Genomic DNA, 21,961 nt, shown 5'->3' with positions numbered 1-21,961 from the left:
GGCCGTAGCCAAAAGAAATTGTTTTCAAAATGCATAATATACTAGTTAGTTCTTGAATTTACAAGTTTTTTGTAAATCTATCGCTAAATTTGCGCTCGCTTCGCTCGCGCTTTTATATTGTTTTAGTTGATTACCGGAACTTCGTTCAAACCCCGTGGAAACTCAGTTTTTTTAAGATAAAATACCTAGGTATACAATGCAAGGTACCACTGAATAGCACCAAATTTTACCTAAAAAGATAAGCCCTGAAAAGTACTTTCGCTAATATTAATTCGTAAATACAAAAATATACAAAAAAAATTTCGCGCTCGCTTCGCTCGCGCTTTTATTCTATTTGTTGTTTTTGTAGTAGTTATCCGGAACTTCATGCGCATGAGATTACATTTTTGAATATCCCTAGAAAATCTTTATTTTTCATGAGAAAAGTAGAGTGAGGTGCTTTAAAACATAACATTTTTAATGGCTGGGCTCGTTCATCTCTCGCTTTTTTATCTGTAACAGAAAAATTACGCTCGCTGCGCTCGCGCTCATATTTCTTGTTGCATTCTAAGAGTGCTGCGTGACTTATGTACCTTCTTTTTACTTGTATCTATTGTTATCAAAATTAAATTATAAGTTCTTGACTTGACCACGACTATGTGACCCCCTCCTGGCGCCAAAGCTGGATCCGCCCTTGGATACACTGCGATACTTTCAAAACGATCAATATTTTCTCCATACTGAATCGCGATAGTATGTATCGCGTAGGTGCCCGCGTATTAATATATTGTTGACCAGTAACATTAATAGTATAATGAGTACCTTAACCAAACAGCCCATCACTCCACACATTCTTGATTGAGTTGTTACTTTTTACCCCACTGTGGCTAAGCCAAGAGGAAGGGTTACGATTTTAGCAGTCTATGTATGTATGTATGTATATATGTAATGTATGTATGTATGTTTGTATCTAGATTCTGTGTGTTCCACCGTAGCGCCTAAACTACTGGACCGATTGTGATGATAAGGAGGTGTCAATTGATTCGTCGTAGGTCCGGGTGACATAGGCTACATTTTATACAAAAAAATTGACCTAACGGATGTTACATCAAAAAAAGTGGGGGCCTGTGGGGGTCTCCAAATATTTTTTTTTGCTACTGTATCGAGTGGGATGTACATATTTATGGTGGGATGTCAAAGGAAAAAATTCTGAGTTCATAAATATAAATGTACTACAACATTAAAATATACCAAGCGACAAAAACAATTTAGTATAATAATTCCACGTTTATTAAGACGTTCGCAGTCGGGTTTTGGCATAGGTTTTGGTTTTCAACTTCATCTTGTAACTAAAATCATAACCCTTCCTTTCGGCTTTGCCGTAGTCGGGTAAAAAGTAAAAACAATTGTTTGACATTTAAATAATACCGCCACACGCTTTGTTTTGACAGCGCGTCGATCACAGGCGTCGTCCGTCGATTCTACCATTCTACCATTGGCGCGTTGAGCGGAAGAAAAGGATGGGAATCTAAATTTGAAAGGAGATAGAAAGAGACAACTGCGCGACGGCGCTGTAGCAATATTCCCGCCTTCCCCCCAAACAGCCGTCAGTCGTGTTTTGGTGTTTTAATTTGGATTGCCGTGCGTATAGCGTGCTTATTATTTTTGTCAAATGTTTACGTTACTGATGTTAGGTCTATCAACAACCGTGTTTTATGTGTAAAATTCAATTAATATCATCAGTGACTCGGTGAATTAATATTTTCAAATGGATTGAGTGACGATGTTACCACCTACAACCGGTATAGCACAGGAACAACGTGACCGGACTGAAATGGAGTATCAGCAACGACGCGATGTAAGGGAAATCACTCGAGAAATCATCAGAGAAGCTCGTGTATCAAATAGAGAATCCGTGTCCCCTGGAGGTAAGCCGGCCTGAAAACGACGCCACGTTTCCGCCATGCATGTCAGATTGACTTGACATACGTCAAGGTGACATTGATACCAAAACAATTTATTATTTCCAAAATAATGAGAAAATCTAGGCTTATTTATGTCCAAAATAGGTTTGGGATACTTTAGGGATAAAAACTAGGTCTGTTACGTCACCTAGGAACTCGATCGCATAAAAGTAAAATGGCGCCAATGCGCCACTTTGGACGCTTTCATCTTGTGTTGGCGTCTTGTATTTTACTTTCTGGATCAGGAATCGCCACTTAATTCGCTCAAAACAATGTCCCGTTACGTCCTGTTACAAGGTATGATATTTGTTACAATAGAAAATCAATTTTTGGCACGTGCTTAGGTTATTTTTAGTTATCTCGTACGCAATCGGCATAACGCAATATCATTGCTATGATTTGCGCCAGTTCGAATTGCACTTTACCGTCCTGTCTCTAATTATATAATTATGCAAATGCATGTTTAAAATTTTGGATACTACCTATTGCTTTGAGCTATCAATGTTTATTTTTCATGTAATTTGACTTTGTAGTTTTTATGTCGCATTGACAGTAATGACAGCCATCAAGTAGAACAAAATGGCGGCGGCTGCAGGTGATTTTGATGCTTGGTTAAAATCACGCGACATTTGTAGACCTACTTGGCGCCAACGGTTATAGGATTGCCTTGTTGATAACTGGGCTGGACCCCATTATTGTAACAATAGTATGAATTATATCTGCTTTGTCATTTGTAAGACCATGTCATGATAAGGATGATAAATAGTAATCCAGTAAATAATAACAAATAAGAATATTTTCTAGTGTTTTGCCTTTTGTCAAAATTAGAAAGAAAAAATAACTCTGGTGTTTGAAGCAACTACACATAAATTATTCTCATATTACCTTATTTTTAAAAAATGTTTACAAAAATAAAATTACAGTAATAACATGAATTAAATAACAGAGACAACAAGCAATTAAGTTACAGAAACAAAAGAGAAATAATGTAACAACAGAAAACTAAAGTAATGGAAGAAAAAAAATTGATTAAAGATATGGTAAAATGGGTCCCACTAGCAACGGGGTGGGTTGGACCCAAGCCACCAGTGGTCAGGATTCTAGAGTCGGGAACCTCCTCACAATGCTTGCCGTCTCAAGAACCACAGCCTTCTGTATCTTACCCTTGATCCAACAGTTAAGCGATAGTTTCTTAAGGTGTTGGTCAAAACTATTCCCAATAAGACCATTAATTATTATCCTCCGTTCCATAAGTTTTTTTTTATTTCTGTTAAAAGCACCGCCACAAATTCTGTCATACTTATATTTATTTTTTGCTTCCCTTCTCCTTATTATTTGGGGCTATCTTGGATATCCTGTATCACTTGAATCACAATCGCCACTACTTTATAGTCCCTTGTCAGAACTTACCACCAGTCACCAGATACACCAGTTTCCTCAGGGTATATGATGTGTTTCCCTACGTGGTTGCTATGTTTGTGCATCTGAGCGGGGCAATAGCAGATTATGTGTATCAGAGTCTTTGCAGACTTATGACTCATATTTTCTGCTTTGTAATAAGCTAAGCTGATCCCGAGTTCCATGTGTGTTAACATAAACTGTATATAATTAAGTATAAACCTAGGTAATGACTGTGGCTTCATATTATTATGCACAGATTTAGAATTTGTGAAAAACCCATGGGAATTTGTTGATATTTAGGGTTCCATACCTCAAAAGTAAAAATAGAACACTTATAGGATCACTTTGTTGTCTGTGTCTGTCCGTCTGTCAACCTATTGTGTACTTCCTGTTGACCTAGAATCATGAAATTTGGCAGGTAGGTAAATCTTAAAGCGCAAGTAAAGGACAAAATCGGAAACCATGAATTTGTGGTTACATCACAAAAAAAATGTGTTCATGAACATTTAATTAGTACATATTTTCAATGTTCAAACTATACCAGGTGGTATCATATTATGAAAGGGCTTTACTTGTGCATTCTAAAACAGATTTTTATTTATTTTTATACATAACATTTTTGATTTATTGTGCAAAATATCGAAAAAATACCTGAGTACGGAACCCTCGATGCGCGAGTCTGACTCGCACTTGGCCGGTTTTTTATAATCAGTTGCAATTACAATCAAGTAAATATTTTTCTAGATTTTCTTCCCGACTAAGTTCTGGTACTCTCCGCGCTCCACCAATGCGCGGGGCTGCAATTACTGATACAATATGGCATAATAATACTAATTACTATGTACTAATACTATGTAAATTGAACAATTGAAAAGAGCAACCGCCGAGTTTCTTGTTGGTTCTTCTCGGTAGGAAAAAGGAATGGCATTCGGAACCAGTGGTAAATTCTTTTAACAGTTCCAAAGCACTTGTAGAAGTTTATTTGAATAAAAAATGTTCTATTCTATTCAAAGGCAAAAAGTTCATCTGCTTTGACCCTTATACATATCAAACATCACAATATAAACGATGCGCGGGGAGCGCGGGTCGCCATCGATCGGGTTGAATGGACGAGCGTTACGCAATATTGCCGCTCCAAGGACATCCTTGTTAGGGAGGTCGCCCACGGCTTTTAGTAGTAGACTAGAGCCTCGATAGCTCAATGGTTGAGGAGCGGACTGAATTCCGAAAGGTCAGCGGTTCAAACCCCACCCGTTGCACTATTGTCGTACCCATTCCTGGCTCAAGCTTTACGTTTAACTGGGTGGTTAATATTCTTTATAAAAAATTAAAAAAAAAATACTTTTAGTAGTAGTATTTTCGCCCATATCACAATGATTTTGCATTGCTACTATCGCGATACAGCATCGATACTGTCGTGCGATATAGTGAATGCCTATGGACACTACAGAATTGCAAGATGGGCTTGGATGAATAAACAAAACTCCAGCCAAGTGCGAGTAAGACTCGCGCGCCGAGGGTTCCGCACTCGAGTATTTTGTACCAAAATTTTGCACGATAAATCAAAAACCATTATGCATAAAAATAAAGCCCTTTCATATTATGATACCCCACTTGGTATAGTTATCTTACTTTGGAAATTGAAAATACTAATTATTTTAATTAAGATAGATAAGACTACAGCTTTGCTGGCGCTACTGCAAAAGTTTTGCTATGATAAGCATCAATCATAACACGCGTGGCCTACTTACGTCAGATTGTTTTTAACCCCCGACCCAAAAAGAGGGGTGTTATAAGTTTGACGTGTGTATCTGTGTATCTGTGTATCTGTGTATCTGTGTATCTGTGTATCTGTGTATCTGTGTATCTGTGTATCGGTGTATCTGTGTATCTGTCTGTGGCCTCGTAGCGCCTAAACGAGTGAACCGATTTTAATTTAGTTTTTTTTGTTTGAAAGGTGGCTTGATCGAGAGTGTTCTTAGCTATAATCCAAAAAAATTGGTTCAGCCGTTTGGAAGTTATCAGCTCTTTTCTGGTTTTCTTATTACTTTTATCCCAGGACCACCAGAGGTTACGTATTTTCTGACACAGGAAATATGTACGATTGAGTAGTGTTAGTAAGTACTAAGAAAGCATGCCTAGCCTACGTGCTAGCTTGCTTAGACGGCCAATTTTCAGGTATCTGATAATCAAGGTACATAAAACCATTACTTACCTCACGTAAATTCTCCAAACTGATTTTTACGTATATTTTAGGCAATATCCTTAAAAATATGTCGCCAATACTTCCAGACACTTCCCGCGTCGGCCGTATTGCTTTGCAGACGCTTTAAAGCTCCCAAAATAAGTAATTACTTAACTGCACGTAAATTCTGATGCTCCATTTTTATATATGTCCACCAGACAACTATTTTAAAACCTTTTACAAGAAGACAGACCGATCCAGATCCAATTATCCCCTAAATTCAATTTTAATGCCTCTGTGGGTTTGAGCGCGAGGGCATCATTATCTACGCGCATGAGACTGAGTAAGACATGTATTAGGATATATTGACTTCTCTCTCACTCTCTTATAGTTTACTTATGTCAATTAATTATTAATATAAAAAAAAAATCAGCTAAAAATTAAAAAAATTGAAGAATTTACATGAGGTAAGTAATGTTTTTATGTACCTTGATTACCTGATACCTGAAAATTGGCCGTCTAAGCAAGCTAGCAGGTCTGTAGGCATGCGTTCTTAGTACATACTAACACTGTACTCAATCGTCCACATTTCGTTCGTCAGAAAATACGTGACGGCTGGTGGCCCTGGGATCTTTCACTATTGTAACAGAGGTTCATAATATTATGTCAATTGGCAAATGTCAAGCTGTCAAGATGGACGTTGCTTAGATACATAATTATTTATTTGAAAATAATGTTTTGGAAAACTCCGATACTTTGGATCGTAGGCGCGGAGTTTCTAATTTATAAAATATTATAATCACAGTTATTAACGAGAAAACATCAATTCAATTATAATATCCAACAGTCAACCAAAGGCCACGAACAATCAACCCAAACCCAAACCATAGTCAAAATATTTTTAGGGTTCAGTAGGTATCTGTAGAAAAAAAAAAAGATGTAGTCGCGTAGGTGTGCATGGCACCATTAAATATCGTAGGAGGCGATGACTCTCCGCGCGGCTGAGGTTCCCGCATCGTAGTCGCTTTGTCGCGCAGGTTTGGATGATGCATTAGGCGCACCTTCTTTATATTTTATCTGCTTGAACTCAGCTTATTTACTTTGACAAAATACGTTTAAAATTCATCATCATCAGGATCAACCCATCGCCGGCTCACTACTGAGCACAAGTCTCCTCTCAGAATGAGAAGCTACCACACTGGCCAAGCACGTATTGGCAGACCTCACGCACCTTTGAGGGAGCATTATGGCCAACTCTTAAGCATGCAGGTTTCCTGACGATGTTTTCCTTCACCACTTCGTTGTCTGTCTGTGTGTCATCTTTCAAGAGAATCAAAACTTATAAATTGGGTACTTCCCGTTTACGTAGAATCATGAAAGGCAGGTAGCCCAAGCACTCTACTCCTGTGGCCCAAGTAAACAGAAAAATCCGACAACTGAATTGTCATTACATAAAAAAAAACTTGTACGGAACTCTTCATGTGTGAGGCAGACTCGCACTTGACCGGTTTTTGAAAGTTATGTCAAATAAAAATTTGACATGCAATAACAAACAAAATGACATACAAGCCACTTTATTCAATATTTCATCGGATGAAAGTCGATTTCAATTTAATCGTATATCTTAAAAAAAGCGAACTATTATACGACTACGTAAAATGGGTACATTTTTAAAGCAACGACATGTTAGAAAGAGATATTTCGTTTTGGTCGTGTTAAACTATGTGAGTCATTCAGATAATTCTTGATTTAGTGATGTTCGGTCAAAAATATTTCATGGAACGTATAATTAACATAACATTGATGTTACTTTTGAAGAGATATTAGCTGCCTTATTGGATTTATATTATTATAGAAATTGGGTTTTAGAATGGCACAAAAAAACGGTAATTTATGAATAAAAGTTTAAAAAGCGTGAAATAAAAATTAAATTAAAAATTTAAAAAACCCCCGACACATAAACCTCTAAAAAGTAAAAAAATAATAGGTAAGTATGTATGGGCCCTTTAAGAATAGTATAAATAGTAAAGTTTTTATCCAAGCGTTCGTTGCGTCGGGGGACCGCTAAAGACTATTCTTTCTACAACAGAATATGACTTTCATAGTTTACGATAGGTAGCGGTCCCCTGGCGCAACGAGCGCTTGGATAAAAACTTTACTATTTATACTATTCTTAAAGGGCCCATACATACTTACCTATTATTTTTTTACTTTTTAGAGGTTTATGTGTCGGGGGTTTTTTAAATTTTTAATTTAATTTTTATGTTTATATGTTGTTGACTCACACATTTCGAATCCGTTCAATTCATGTATTTGGCTTAGCACATTGCCTAAATTATTAGTGGTGCGATCGCTTTTAGGGTTCCGTACCCGAAGGATGCCAACAGAACCCTCGAAAGTAATGAACTGATATTTAGCCGCTTAAACTTCCATTGAGACGTTCAGGGGCAGCTCGATCGTTTGAACGAAAGTTTATGAGCATTTTAAAAAACCGGTCAAGTGCGGGTTGGAATCGCACACAAAGGGTTCCGTACCACACTTTTATGTAGAGCCCTGCAAGTTAATAACGGACTGCGCCATCTATATGTGATTTAGAAAATTAAATTTTTCGTGAACACATTTTAATTTTTTTTTTTGTGTGATGTAAGCACAAATTCTCAGTTTTCGGATTTTTCCTTTACTTGTGCTATAAGACCTACCTACCTGTCAAATTTCATCATTCTAGGTCAATGGGACGTACCCTATAGGTTTTCTTGACAGACACGACAGACAGACAGACAATAAAGTGATCCTATAAGGGTTCCATTTTCCTTTTGAGGTACAGAACCCTAAAATTCGTCCAAAAGTGATATTATCACCGGAGCGGTGATAATATCGAAATGACTTGGTCTTAGGTCTTAGGAACACACTTAGTCATCTTAAGCTGCATCATCACTTGTCAGCAGGTCTAATTGCAGCCAATAAATTAAAAAAAATCTATATGGTGCAACATGCACCATGTGATATGCTGCATGGTTGCTTAGCGGGAGTTACGGATGGTGAATATAGCATGGTGTGTTGCACCATACAGATTAGTGTTTCAGGTGGTTATAGCAAATTAAGCTTTTGATTCCTTGTGTAACATATGAATTTTGTGTTCCAGCTCGGGACCGATTCCCGTCGACGTCGTCAACGGACGACAATGAGTCCGGGACGGATGGCGAGCTCGACAGGTCCCGGAGATCTGGCCTGTCGCATGTGCACGTCGGACCACCACCGGTAAAATATTGGTTCAGAGCTACAATCAGGGTTGGATGCTACTACTACCCTTGTGGTCATTCACCTCTTTCATACCTCTTCCAAGTTAGCCCACTTTCATATTAGACTGTACCTATCACTTACCATCAGGTGAGATTGATGTCAAGGGAATCAGAATATAAAAAATGGGGTGATGGCAATAGATAGAGTGAAGTGGAGCTGAGTCATTTAACTGTTGAGTTCAGTAAAAATAACAATTCCAATAATCTGATTCTGAGGGTTGTCACTAAAGCTGGTGTAAATGTCGTCACAATAATATTATGTTGTCAACAGGGGGGTATGATAGTGCGCAGGCGGCGCGGCAACCTACCGAAGCACTCAGTGAAGATTCTCAAGCGATGGCTGTACGAGCACCGCTACAACGCCTACCCCAGCGACGCGGAGAAACTCACGCTCAGCCAGGAGGCCAACCTGACAGTGTTACAGGTAACTGAGTGACAATGTTCTGTTGAAGTCAGCGGGTACGATACACGCGTACGGCGTGGCAACCTACCAAGCAATCTAAACGAATCTGATAAGACTTGTGCGCCTCACAATTCGACGAATTCAACAATGAATATGAAATCAATTTTTAAGTTTAAGATGTCAGGAATAATGTAAAATATGAAATTATACTGCTTTCATTAAAATAATCGGGGGTTAAATATTTGCGCTCTGATTATAATTTTCATCATGTAACTATTGTCCCCAAGGTATGCAACTGGTTCATAAACGCGCGGCGCCGCATCCTGCCCGAGATGATCCGGCGCGAGGGCCACGACCCGCTGCACTACACCATCTCGCGCCGCGGCCGCAAGCAGCTGGGCTCGGGCGGTGCCGGCTCCAGCACAGGCGTCGTCGTCGAGTGGGACGGCGAGGGCGAGGGCGAGGTGAGTGCACGTCAGCATGGCCGTGGCATAGTGTTTTACACAAAGTCAAATTCAAAATTATTTATTCATAGTAGGTACTATTGTACACCTTTTGTTTGTCAGGTTTGTTAGATTTCAAAGATGATATACTCGAGATAATTAAATACGTAAACTTAAAACTAAAGCTACGAGCACAATAGATGAATTTATATATTTTAAACAAAAGATTAAGTAGTTTTGCAAGTCTGATTATGTAAAGTGGAAATTTTCTACAGGAAAATTATGTATAACATCTCATTGTAAAATTGTTACTGTAAGTGAAGAATTAGAATTTGCCTATAAGTATGGGCGCACCGTGTTGAAGTGTCTGTCGTTGTGGCAGGCGGAGGGCTCGCCGGGCGCGGAGTACGGCGACGGGCTGCTGGTGTACCGCAGCGACGGCGACGAGCTGGGCGACGCGGAGGAGAGCTACTCGTCCGCCGCCAGCGAGGAGGAGGTCAAGTACGACCCGTCCGTGTGGCAGTCCGTCATCCGCTACGGGCCCGACGACGCGGACGCGCACCCGGCGGCGCGCGGCGCGCAGGCCGTGGTGACGGTGCGCACGGCGGACGAGGAGGAGGCCGAGGCGGACCCCGGCTGGCACGCGCACCTTCCGCAGCTGCCGCACCCGAGGAGCCGCAAGCTGCAGGTACGTACAGGCCTTGCCGTTCGTCTGTTGTGGTGTCCCGCGGCGGTGCGTGCAGCAACTCCCCACCACAACTAACGAAGAAAGAAGTTTTCTCTCACTCTCATAATTCCCTCTGGATCATTGTGTATGTTCTAGCTAGCCACTGTTGATATAAATTTGGAGACGCGATCTCTGGATGAACCCTCTCTATTCCCTCACTCTCATAGTTTCGTTCACCTAAAAGATATTCATAAACTTGGTTATTACTAGTTTCAAGTTTCCAATATTTTAGAGTATAATAATGATAATATGTTATTATCTCCATCTCTTTCAGGTTGTAGGCGCTCACGGCGAGGGCGAGCGGGACAAGTTCAAGTGCCTGTACCTGCTGGTGGAGACCGCGGTTGCCGTGCGCCAGCGTGAGAAGGAGCAGGAAGAAGTGCCCGTCTAGTGTGACACACGTAAGTGCGAGAGAGACGACTATATATTGCGGTTGCATTGAAACACTGTGAAGGCGAGGGGGACGAACGACTACAACACGACTAAAGAATTAACTGATTTGCCCAGGTTTCGATCTGGTGGAATTATTGGCTAAGAGCCAACGCGTGCCAGACCTTCCAGTTTGAAAGTTTCTGGCAGGGGGTTGCCACAATACTAATTGTCACATCAAGGAACTCCAAGCATAGCTCTCTCCACCGCCCGCTGGGTGACTATAAAGCATGTGCTACACGGTTTCAAACGGCGGTTTGAAACAGAAAAAACAGATTTGCGCTTTACCGGCTACACGGTTTAAAACATGTTTGAAACCATCAGTTTTTATAGAACGTTGCGTGAATAGGACGTCTCTACGCTCGCACCGTATATTCACTACAACGACGTCATGGCGCCTTACCTATCTAAAGAACAAAGAGTTGGGGTGTATCTTGCTCTTTTGTATGCAATTGAAGAAAAAAAAGAAAGAAAAATAAGTCTTCTTAGAAGTTTTCTGTGTCGAGTCTTTGTACTACTCGCATGTTAAGTCCCAAAGGCAGCGCAAGTCTCTATATAGCTCAAGAAGTTCTGTAACTACTTCTCGTTCTTCTTCTTCTCATTTCATTTTGAGAACGTCGTCGTCGCGTACGTCTGGCTGCGCTCGCCGCTGCAACGTGACTGTCGTACACGAGGTTTTAAACAAGCGGCTAGACGGTTTCAAACAAGTTTCAAACCAACGCTTCTACCAGTGGTTTCAAACGCAAGCCTTGCTGCCAAGGGTGTTTAAAGGTCAAACGAAATTTGGCATAAAACAACTATCTACACTGTTTCAAACCTCTGTTTCAAACCGCCGTTTGAAACCGTGTAGCACACGCTTTATGAATATACTATTTTTTTTTTATTTTGTCCACAGAGTAACACGAAAGTGACTTCACTTCACGGCAAGGAATTGTACGGTATGCTCATATTACTTCCGTTAAGGCTCGCGCACACTTGGACGCAACTGACTCAACGTGTAAAAAACATCAAGAACATGTTTTTAAATGATATTATCACAAGGATTAAGCTCTTTAAATTTCCGAACGAATACAAGCTCTATGCGACCCAGACTTATTAGTGTGCGCCTACCTTTATGAATACTCCATAGCATACTGTATACGTTAGTCATTTAATTATGATTCATTTATTTTTTCAGCTATGGCTGGGACTATTAAGATATAAGAAGTTTTTAAGTTAGTTTATATGTTAATCTTCACAGTAGCTACTCTGTATCATCATCAAGTTATATTCACTAAAATACTTGTGTATAAATAAAGATTTGGAAGGATTTGTTTTATGTTATAATAAAATATATTTTTTTTAGTTTAAAGCACTAAAATATTTTAGTTTATAGTCAATAAAATTATTTCTAAAAGAGGTTTGAAAAAGGTTTTATATTTCATTGATCATTAATTATCGAGCTCCACGGCTCGTATGAACGTGTCTACGTTACGTAGTTTATATTAACTTATACGCACGTAGCATCGAATAACTATAGAATAAAATACGTTATTAATGTAGTTTAATAAAATAATACTGACTACTGGTTAAGCAAAAATATTTATATTATTTAATACTTCAGAAAAACTCAAAGTTTTTCATTCCTTGTTTGTTGACACTAATACTATGACTACGATCAAAAATTAAAAAAAAAACATTGATACCTTATAGTATCAATATTTCAATCAATGTGTGGATACTTTTATTTTTTCAGAATTTTTTGCATATACTTTTTTCTCAAAATTAAGAGTTTCTGGAGCTATTTTTACGTTTTATGAACAAAATACTGCCCTGTACATTAAACAGTAAACTACTGTAGTTTCTGGACTAAGTGTATTACTATAATATACTCTCCATACGTAATGCATAACATACCTTAAACTGCTAAAGTACATGTCGTAGACTGTATCACTGTATTATAAATGCGAAAGTGTCTTTGTCCTTTAAGAGGGGTCTCTCCGTCACTCGCTTCATACAATCGTAGTTCCAATTTCATTTGAATATTAAGCAACCAAAGTCCATGAAATTTTGCAGACATATTCTAGAAACTAATATCTATATGTCTCAACTTTTTTGAGAAAAATAGAGTAAATAAAAAGTATTTAGTTTTGACAGAAACTCATTCAATAATCCTACAAATGCTAAAAATGCAGTTAATTTTGGGTGCTAAAGAAACTTCGCGACTAAATTAAACCGATTTTTGATTTCATTATTTATATAGAAGGCGTAGTGCTTTCATTAGCAAGACGGCTCTTATCGTTTTTTTTAGTTACGTTTGAGCATTTTTAAAGAGGCTTATCAGCATTTATCATCATAAAAAGAACACTAAATCTGAACAAACATTGCGAAAAGAATAGTATTATTTTTAGTCCTATTTAATGATAAACTTTCAATTCAATTTTCTTTATTGCGAATTTGGGTTAGTTTACAGATCTTAATATCTATTCCTAGTGTTCTGCCAAATTCTACCTTACGGCATGCAATAATGCAATAATACAGTCATGTCTTGTTATTAAAATATTATTTCTACATATTTTAAGAAGTACTAAGTAATTCTAGTCTCATTATTTTACATTTCTTATACCTTGTCAGTTATATATTCATTAATGGAGTAGTAACCTTTTTCTATTAAAAACATTAATTTTGCTTTAAAGGAAGAAACCTCATTCGTGGCTATATCTTTTGGCAAATGATTATATAGTATTGGCCCAGTGCAGAAGAGGCTTTTTGAGAAGGAACTCTTACTAATGGGATGGCGTATTATGTGTCTTCTAATGTCATTGCAATGTTCGAACAGACTTGAGTTAGATTTAATAAAATTTATTGTCTCATAGATATACATACTTGACAATGTCAATAACTTGTATTTCTTAAAATATTGTTATGGTCTTTGTTAGATATAACATAATAATATTATGTCTTACAAATTTTGTTTGTATAAATTGTAACCTATGTCACCTGGATCGTAATAATTAATCGATTGACATCTCATCCATAAAAATAGGCTCAGTAGTTTAGGCGTTACGGTGGAACACATAGATACAAACATACATGCATAGACTGCTAAAATCATAAACCTTCCGTAGTCGAGTAAAAAGAAGCAGATGCGTAACACACATGTCTAACTTTGGACTCAATTTCATCCTAGTTTTAGGCCGTTTTGCTTAAAAATGAGCTCAGATTTAAAGTGTAATTACACCATTTTGTTTGCCAGCTCCTCGTCTCATATCTAAAATGATATCTATTTACAACCAAATTAAAACTAATAGCTTTAAATGTCGCAATAAAGTTTAATATATATTGTATTAATTAAGGCTTCTATATACTTACATTTACTACCTACATACACATTTAATTATGAACATAATATTATAAACTTCATTGGTTTTCCGTCTTATTTTGCCCTTCATATATTATAAGGATAAGAAGATTTACTACATACTTTAAATTAATGATTTTAGGCTTATTTCAACAAATGTAAATATCAATAATTCAAAGTCGTATTAGTCGTGGTACGTAATTGTTATTTACAATATAACATATTTAATCAATCAAATACAATTAAACTAAAAACACTGTTTTATAAAACTTTTGTACTAAATCAAAAAGTAAGATTTTCGCACCAAACTTTATTAGGGCTAGTATGAGATTTTACATCTCGCTAACGTTTTTAGAATTCGAAGTCGAAACACGATAATGTCAAAGTAAAATGTACCTAAAAGTCCTTGATTTAAAGTCACGCATAAAGTAAAATGTTCCTAAACAGCCTTGTTTTAATGCTCAAGTTTGTCCATACGTCTACAGCCAGCGCTCTTAGTGGAAACGTTCGAAATTAAAATAGATGGTACGTAATTTTTTACTTTAAATCTAGTACTTTAGGTACATTTTACTTTGACATTATTTTGTTTCGACTCTCGAATTCTATCAATGTCGGCGAGGTGTAGAATCTCATTGCAAGCATACTGTAAAACATAATATTTAGTTTTTATATCAAAAAAAAAATAGAAGATCGGTTTATATTTTGTGTTCCTTCCCTATGGTTCCAATTACTTTAAATACGATGACTATTATAATAACATTATCTATATTTAATCTTAATTGACTTTATCAATCGATAATCGATTTATATATATTTAGTTTTGAGAAGAACCCTTTAGGATATTTTAATTGTTATTTTAGAACGCTTAAGAGACCAGCATGTAAAAGTTTGAGATCTATAGAGCGCACTTTGACATAAGTCAGAGTTAAAACGAGACAGGTTTATGAAGCTATAAGTCTATCTCATTTTAACTATGGTCTCTTACGCTGTAATAGTGTCTGTACTGGATAAAGAGGTGTTAATTTATTAGCTAGTAAGTGCGTAAAGTAACTTTTTGTTCATTTAATGGTGCAAACACATTGTTTAATCACATGAAAGAAATCGATCAGAGGCATACAATCTGTTGCTGTTCGCTTTGGCGCGCCCCGATTGATTGATTTTTGCCCTACATTGCGTTGTAATGCCCATAACACAATCATGTGTTTGCATCTTAAGTTAACAGAAATTTCTGTCAAAAGAAATTCGGATGCGCGCTGGAAAGCACTGCTCATGCACTCTAGACCCGCAGACGGGGTATCGGACGTACGCTTCTAATATTCGTAGAGAGAGTGAGACAGAAAGTTTTTTGACAGACAATTTCTGATAATGCGCCCTTAGTGTTAAATATTAACTTAAGGCGATTATTTCTTTTATCTTATGCCTGAGTACAACACTCTGAGGTTTAAGAGTTTTAAGCGTGTTCCTGTATATATTTGTGTAAGTTCGTAACTTGTTAGCGAGTTTAATTAAAGAGTATGATTTCACAAAAGCTGTTTCATTTGTAAAATTGAACCCTACCTTATTGACTTCTATACAAGCAACACCAAGACTAAATCGCTAAGAACGAGCATTAAAAAAAATCCGAACGGCGCTGTGACAGACGCAATAACAAATTCACTTTTTGGACGTTATTTCGTTACAGTAAGGAGTATTTATTCATCCAAGACAGTAAGATGGAATTTCAATTGTACGCAATAGAGATGTCGAGCACTTGGGCTCAATTTACATTGAAAGGGAATGGAAGAGAATTTCTAAAATATTACATAGCATATTGACTTCTATCTCCACTCAGTAAAGCATCAATTTCTACTGAGAAAGAAAATTCCCCCGCATTCCGGCGAATTTTACATTTGGGCGAGAACTTTGTGTTTTACGTGGTGGAGATAAAAGCCAATATGCTTTATAATATTTTAGAAATTCTCTTCCAGTGTAAATTGAGCCTTATAGTCGATGGCACTAAGGCTGACAACCATAGAGCGCACTTTGATTTTCTTTAGAATTAAGTCGAGGTTGTTAAAAAGAAAAGCGATCTGTCTCGATTTAACTGACACTTAAGTCTGAGCACAGTCAAAGTACGCTCTATAGATTTCGTCTTCGATTGTAGACTTGCTAGAACAGTAAAGTTGTCCTACCCTCAATTTAAAAAGCCACAATACCTTAAACTCACCGTAGCTACTAGCACAAACTTTGCTCAGTTGGAGGGGATAGGAGAATATAAGTTAAAAATAATTCAAAAATGAGAAAAGTCGTCTATTCATTGACCGAGGCTTAGTTCTAATATCTTATAATCTAAGTACATCATACATGTTATTATAATAAATTTTAATAATAATAATAAATTTTATTGAGCAAAATATAAACACACAAAAAACACTGTTGAACAATGTAAATAACATAATAATCAGTCGATTGGTCCCATTTTTCTTCAAAATTGGTTTGTGTAGACTCTGTTATTTGGGGGGACTTTTTGTATGGGGTACTTTTGGTCCCTCGTGTTATTCTATACAGTTGTAAAAGATCTTGAAGGGCAAAGAGTACACCGAAGACTGTTCATCGTCTGTGCAGGTATTTATGTTTCACGAGAAAGGAATGAATGAACATACACATTCAAAGTGACTTCAGGTATCTTAAGTAGGTACACCGATAAAATACACGGTGAAATAGGGGTTTTAGGCTGAAATCTATAGAGCGCACTTTGACTTTGCTTAGACTTAAGTTGCAGTTAAAACGAGACAACTTTATTCCAACGGTATAACGCTGTCTCGTTTTAACACTGTCTTAAGTCTAAGCAAATGCAAAGTACAGTCTATAGATCTCAGCCTTAGTTTGGTTGGTATCATTTCTCAATGGTATCAAGTTTGGTAACAGTCCGTCGCTTGGCGGCGCCACTGTCGGACGCGGGCGACTTCCGCTTGGCGCTGGCCACCACCGCAGTGTTGCCAGTCTCCCCTATCACAATGTCTTGGCTCGGTATTGCCATCAACACCGTGTCGAAACTGTCTTTATTCATCTCTTGGTTATCATCTGAAGTGGAAATTTTAAAAACCAGTCAAGTGCGAGTCCAACTCTCTTTCTTCTCTCTCTCTTTCTTTCTTGTATATATGTATAAGAAATAAGTAACACTTTTTTTTTATTTGTTGTTATAGCGACAATAGATATACACATTCTGTGCAAATTTCAGCTCTCTGCCTGTTAGGGTTCACGAGATACATCCCGCTGACAGACAGACGGACGAACAGCGGAGTCTTAGCAATAGGGTCCTGTTGGCACCCTACGGAACCCTGAGAAGTGTAGGTACCTCACAGTACCACTTTTATAAGTTACGCCGATGTACATGCGCAGAAATCTTATTTTTGAATGAAGCGAAAGTATCTCAGCCAATCATAGCGCAATTCCGTCCACTATTGGTTGTTTTGTTGCCTTCGCGCGATGTTTTGTACGCGCGCACGAGTTTCTGTTATTCTCGTAGGGTCTAGGCTCTAGGGGGTAGGGTACCATAAGGTCTGTACTCGCCAATGGCTCGCCATTCACTTACCTAGTTAGTAGTTAGTCGGCGTTAGGTTGCTCTTTTCTGCGCAAGCGAATTTTGCCGATGCAACTTATAAAAGTGGTAGTTAGTACCTACTGTAACGGTGCAGCAAATAATAAAATAACTAAGTATCCATTAATCTTATATTTATAACACAGCCAAATTGATGTGGGCGTAAATAATAATTATGACATTTCTTTAACCGAAAATACAAAATGAAAACTTATTTAAGTTAGTTTGAGATCTATAGAGTGTACTTTCGCTTGATTTATAAATAAAACGAGACAGATTTATGTCTCCTATAAATCTGTCTGTTTTTTTACTCTATTTAAAGCCTGAGCAAAATTCAAGCGCTCTTACATATCCAATTTTTTCAGAAAACATTTTATTTAACCTAAGAGCCTATAATAGCTATACAATGCCCGGCAAACAACTGCATCATTGACGCGATTGGCTGGCGAATGGCGAGTGCACGCGATTGGTTGATGGTACGTCGACTTTCGTTCCCGGATTCGCCAACGCCCACTACAAGATTCAGGTCTAAGTTGTTTGGCGGGCACTATACGCACGGTTGACGGCTACAGGAATATGTAATTTGTATGGAAGTTGCCGGCTCCATGCGTATAAAGTTATATACACGGCAACTTCCATATAAATTACACATGCTTGAGTTTCACGTCGACTGAGTTACCGGGCGACTATCGATATTAATCACGCTGTATTTCATGATATTATGTAGTAGTAAAAACAAAACAATAACTTTCTTTGTCGCGCTCATAGGTTTGGCCGCGTACGAGACTTCATGAAACACCTGCGCTTATTCATAGACACTACATAAGCGCAATGTCTGAATCTGTTGTAGGTACGTGCCAGCGCTTGTTGACACGGCTGTATATTGAGAGAGTGTTGTATGCTAACCCATGTCTTTCTGCTTCATCAGTTGCTTCAGGCGGAACTCCTCCTGCGCTTGCCTCTGGCGCCGCTTGCGTTCCGCGCGCGCATCCTCCTCGCTCATGTCCTCTAGCCTCACCTCCTGTTAGGAATATCAAGGCTTTATGGTCATCTGACAGTCTCAACAATGGCCACAGCTGGCTGGGAAGTAGAAATACATACATACAAAGATTTTTATTCAAATAAACTTTCTCAAGTAGGTACTTTTGAATCGTCAAATGCATCTACCACTGGTTCGCCTGCCTTGGAACTGGGAGGCATCATGGAATTCAACGTCGCTGTCACTCAAACTCAACTCAAACGGCCTTAGGCTGAAATCTATAAGGAGCACTTTGGCTTTGCTCAAACTTAACTTTTAATACATAGTTAAAACAAAACAGACTTATTAGCACACACATAAATGTCTCGTTTTAACTCTTAAGTTTGAGGAAAGCCAAAGTAGGTTCAATAGATCTCAGAATTAGTCTACAGTTACTTACCATCGGGTAAGATCGCCTTCAAGCGCTAAAGCTTTTTAGAATAGCGAAGCCGTCATCTGACATAGGAAAGTGCCTAGCAATGCCGTCACATAGCGGCCGCTATAATAGGTATTATAACGGCAGTGTTGCAGCGTTTTTGACACAGATTTTTCGGCGCGAAAAATGCTCTAACGAAACCACACCGCATATTTCAGTAGATATCATTTCAGTGACGCTATTCGACAATGTACAGCGGCCGCTATATGACGGCACCCTTGTCCTAAGAAACTGAATGATGTCACCAAATCCAGATTTCTAATAACAATTTTACTAACTATCAATATATCTATAATAACCCTTCGATACCCGTATTTACCATCATTACTATGAGGTCTCACAGGGCGCTCGAACGCAGTGTGGATTCCACCAATTAGATTATTGAAAATTGGCGTGTCACAGTTATCAGATTAATGAAACCTAGTGTAGGTCTTCTTCCTCTGCTTCCCGTATACTCTGTAGCACTTCGACCGTCTCCGATCCATTGAGATCGCCAACCTAGTGCTTCGAAGTTCGAGCACACAGTGAGACCTCATAGTAGATTTTGTGGATACGGTGTTAGCAACGTTGTCAAAAAACACCAAACAATTTTTGACAAATTGTGCCATTAAAGCTATCGTCCATGAATTGTGCCTATATGTTTCATCAGGGTGCATTTATTTTTATCCAAGACCCGGCATTTAGATTAGGAATTGTGTACTATAGAATAAATCACATTGATTTGGGAATATAAAAACAAAATCGAACTTAACAATCAAACATTGGAAATTTTCAAACAGTTTTTATTGTAATAAAAACAGTGTACTGCACAAGTGCATACCACGCAAAGTCTTCTTAAGGCCCGGACAGACAAAGCGCGACGGCACGACATACTGAACGCGCGCGTATGTGTGTAAATACACCTTGTATTACTACTATGAAGAATGAAGCACATTGTATCAGCTCTTCTATACATATGTGATTCGTAAATTTTTCGCATCTTTTCCTTATCAATGTAAAAAGAGTTGTGTTCAGAATTCAGATTGGATACTAGTTTTGCAGGCCCTTAGCACGAGAATGACGAGTAAGAGAGAGTATCTGTCAGTCAGAGCTGCCAAAAGCAATCTACGGTGCTAGGGAGACGCAGATTATTTAAATATTCTAAATCACTATAAAGGTCATTTCTATAGCTGTATACTATTAATTCAAAATAAAATTGAGGTTTCTTACAAAACCATCATTGGCACTTGTGGAGCTGTAAAGGGAAGTGCACCAAAAGCAGTATTATCGTTTGTTCGGTATTCATCTTCCAAATTATATAAATCATTTTCATCTATAGCTTGACTTCAGGTTTCTTCAGTTTATTAACTTCATCAATGTACAAGTGTAAATTAAAAAATTTCAACACCCCCGACAAATCATTTTCAAATAAATAATTATGTATATCTAGGCAACGTCCATCTTGACAGCTTGACATTTGTCAATTGACACTTGAATATTATGAACCTAAGGGGGTTATCTAACCTTCTTTTCTACAAGAAAACTAGAAAATAGCTGATAACTTTTAAACGGCTGAACCAATTTTTTTGGATTATAGCTAAGAACACTCTCGATCAAGCCACCTTTCAAACAAAAAAAAGTAAATTAAAATCGATTCATTCGTTTAGGCGCTACGATGCCACAGACAGATACACAGATACACAGATACACAGACACACAAATACACAGATACACACGTCAAACTTATAACACCCCTCTTTTTGGGTCGGGGGTTAAAAAAGAAAAGGACACAAACCCATTTTAGTTTAGAACTATCAAACCTTGCAACATTGCATATCAATCTTTTCTTAACCATGATTGGTAGCGTTAAAATTTTAAGTTGTTAATTTAATATTATTCGTTTTCCGTCCTTTTTAACAATATTAAAAAAGAAAAAGGTTCAGCTGATATTCCTTTCATTCATAGAATCATATTTGATTCGACTTCATATTTGATTTCTTATATTTTAACTTCAATATGTAGTTCGGTTACGGAGACCAGCTAATAGTAAAAAAAAATTGGTTGTCTCTAAAGTCGGTTTACTGACGATAGTTGAATGTGACAACAAAGGCCGATTGTGCTTCTTTGTCGCTCGTTCCGCGCTCTCGCTTGCACTTCAAGCCTTACATGGAACGCCTCAGAGCGAAGTAACGCCGCATGAGTCATGTTTTTTCGTGCGTGCAGCCGGCTCTATCGAATTATAAGACGTTGTCACGTCAAAAAACTAGAGAAACACACAACACTAAACGCAAATTACAGAAAAAGGACACGTTTACATTGTAACCAAAACGCCCGTAAATTTGTCTTCCGAGTGTATCACGTCGCGTCGTATCGTTTGGTGTTCATCATTTTTTCTCGGTTTTTGATTTTACGTTGATTTGGATTGCTCGTTGGACTGTTCATTTAACCGTAAGTTGGCGTGTTTCTCTGACTGATTTTTGTTATATTTGTAAAATTTTAGATTCAAAACTCCTGATGTTTTATTTGTTAAAAATACTATTTATATTAATTATACAAATAAAATATCTCATGATTAATATTGTACCCCGATACCTCACGGGCGAAGGCATGGGCAAAACTTTTGTACCGAGCAATATAAACGTGCCTTTAGAGAATGGTTACAATTGACCAATTACGGTGATAGTGCGTCCTTTTCACTTCTACTTAATCGTGCAAAAGAGAGAGCGGCCTGTACTAGCTTGTCTCCGTGAACAAAATCGCATCGAAGCCGTCGCGCGA

The 21,961-nt window shown here is 37.9% G+C and overlaps 2 protein-coding genes and 1 long non-coding RNA gene across 6 annotated transcripts in view; 1 reads left to right on the top strand and 2 right to left on the bottom strand.

Moving 5' to 3' along the window:
• The first annotated feature begins 1,561 nt into the window (after positions 1–1,561).
• LOC123875540 lies at positions 1,562–15,692 on the top strand. 4 transcript variants are annotated; one of them, XR_006798156.1, is made up of 8 exons: positions 1,563–1,907; positions 8,672–8,787; positions 9,100–9,252; positions 9,519–9,695; positions 10,057–10,362; positions 10,676–10,802; positions 11,726–11,768; positions 12,008–15,692. XR_006798156.1 is itself a non-coding variant. In XM_045921423.1 (7 exons), exons 1-6 carry the CDS (start codon positions 1,763–1,765, stop codon positions 10,790–10,792), a joined length of 1,014 nt encoding a protein of 337 aa, XP_045777379.1. In that variant the 5' UTR covers positions 1,562–1,762; the 3' UTR covers positions 10,793–10,806; positions 11,726–15,692. The 4 variants fall into 4 exon arrangements, 3 of the variants coding, with proteins under 3 accessions (XP_045777379.1, XP_045777378.1, XP_045777380.1); XM_045921423.1 differs by having other exon boundaries at positions 1,562–1,907; positions 10,676–10,806; positions 11,726–15,692; XM_045921422.1 differs by having other exon boundaries at positions 11,728–15,692.
• LOC123875553 overlaps positions 12,600–21,961 on the bottom strand; it is a 19,300-nt gene continuing 9,938 nt past the window's right edge. The window contains exon 2 of the long non-coding RNA XR_006798165.1: positions 12,600–12,726. This is a non-coding gene — a long non-coding RNA (uncharacterized LOC123875553). The remainder of the gene's footprint in view (positions 12,727–21,961) is intronic.
• Positions 17,002–21,961, bottom strand: part of LOC123875536 (DNA repair and recombination protein RAD52-like) — a 10,398-nt gene continuing 5,438 nt past the window's right edge. Inside the window, exons 5-6 of the mRNA XM_045921416.1 lie at positions 18,657–18,771; positions 17,002–17,233 (exon numbers count right to left, since the gene is read on the bottom strand). Of these exons, the coding sequence (XP_045777372.1) occupies positions 17,046–17,233; positions 18,657–18,771 (303 nt within the window). The 3' untranslated portion in view covers positions 17,002–17,045. The remainder of the gene's footprint in view (positions 17,234–18,656; positions 18,772–21,961) is intronic.

The sequence above is a fragment of the Maniola jurtina genome, chromosome 20 (genome assembly GCF_905333055.1).
Source record: "Maniola jurtina chromosome 20, ilManJurt1.1, whole genome shotgun sequence".
NCBI lineage: Eukaryota > Metazoa > Arthropoda > Insecta > Lepidoptera > Nymphalidae > Maniola > Maniola jurtina.
This window is presented reverse-complemented; position numbering and strand designations above follow the sequence as displayed.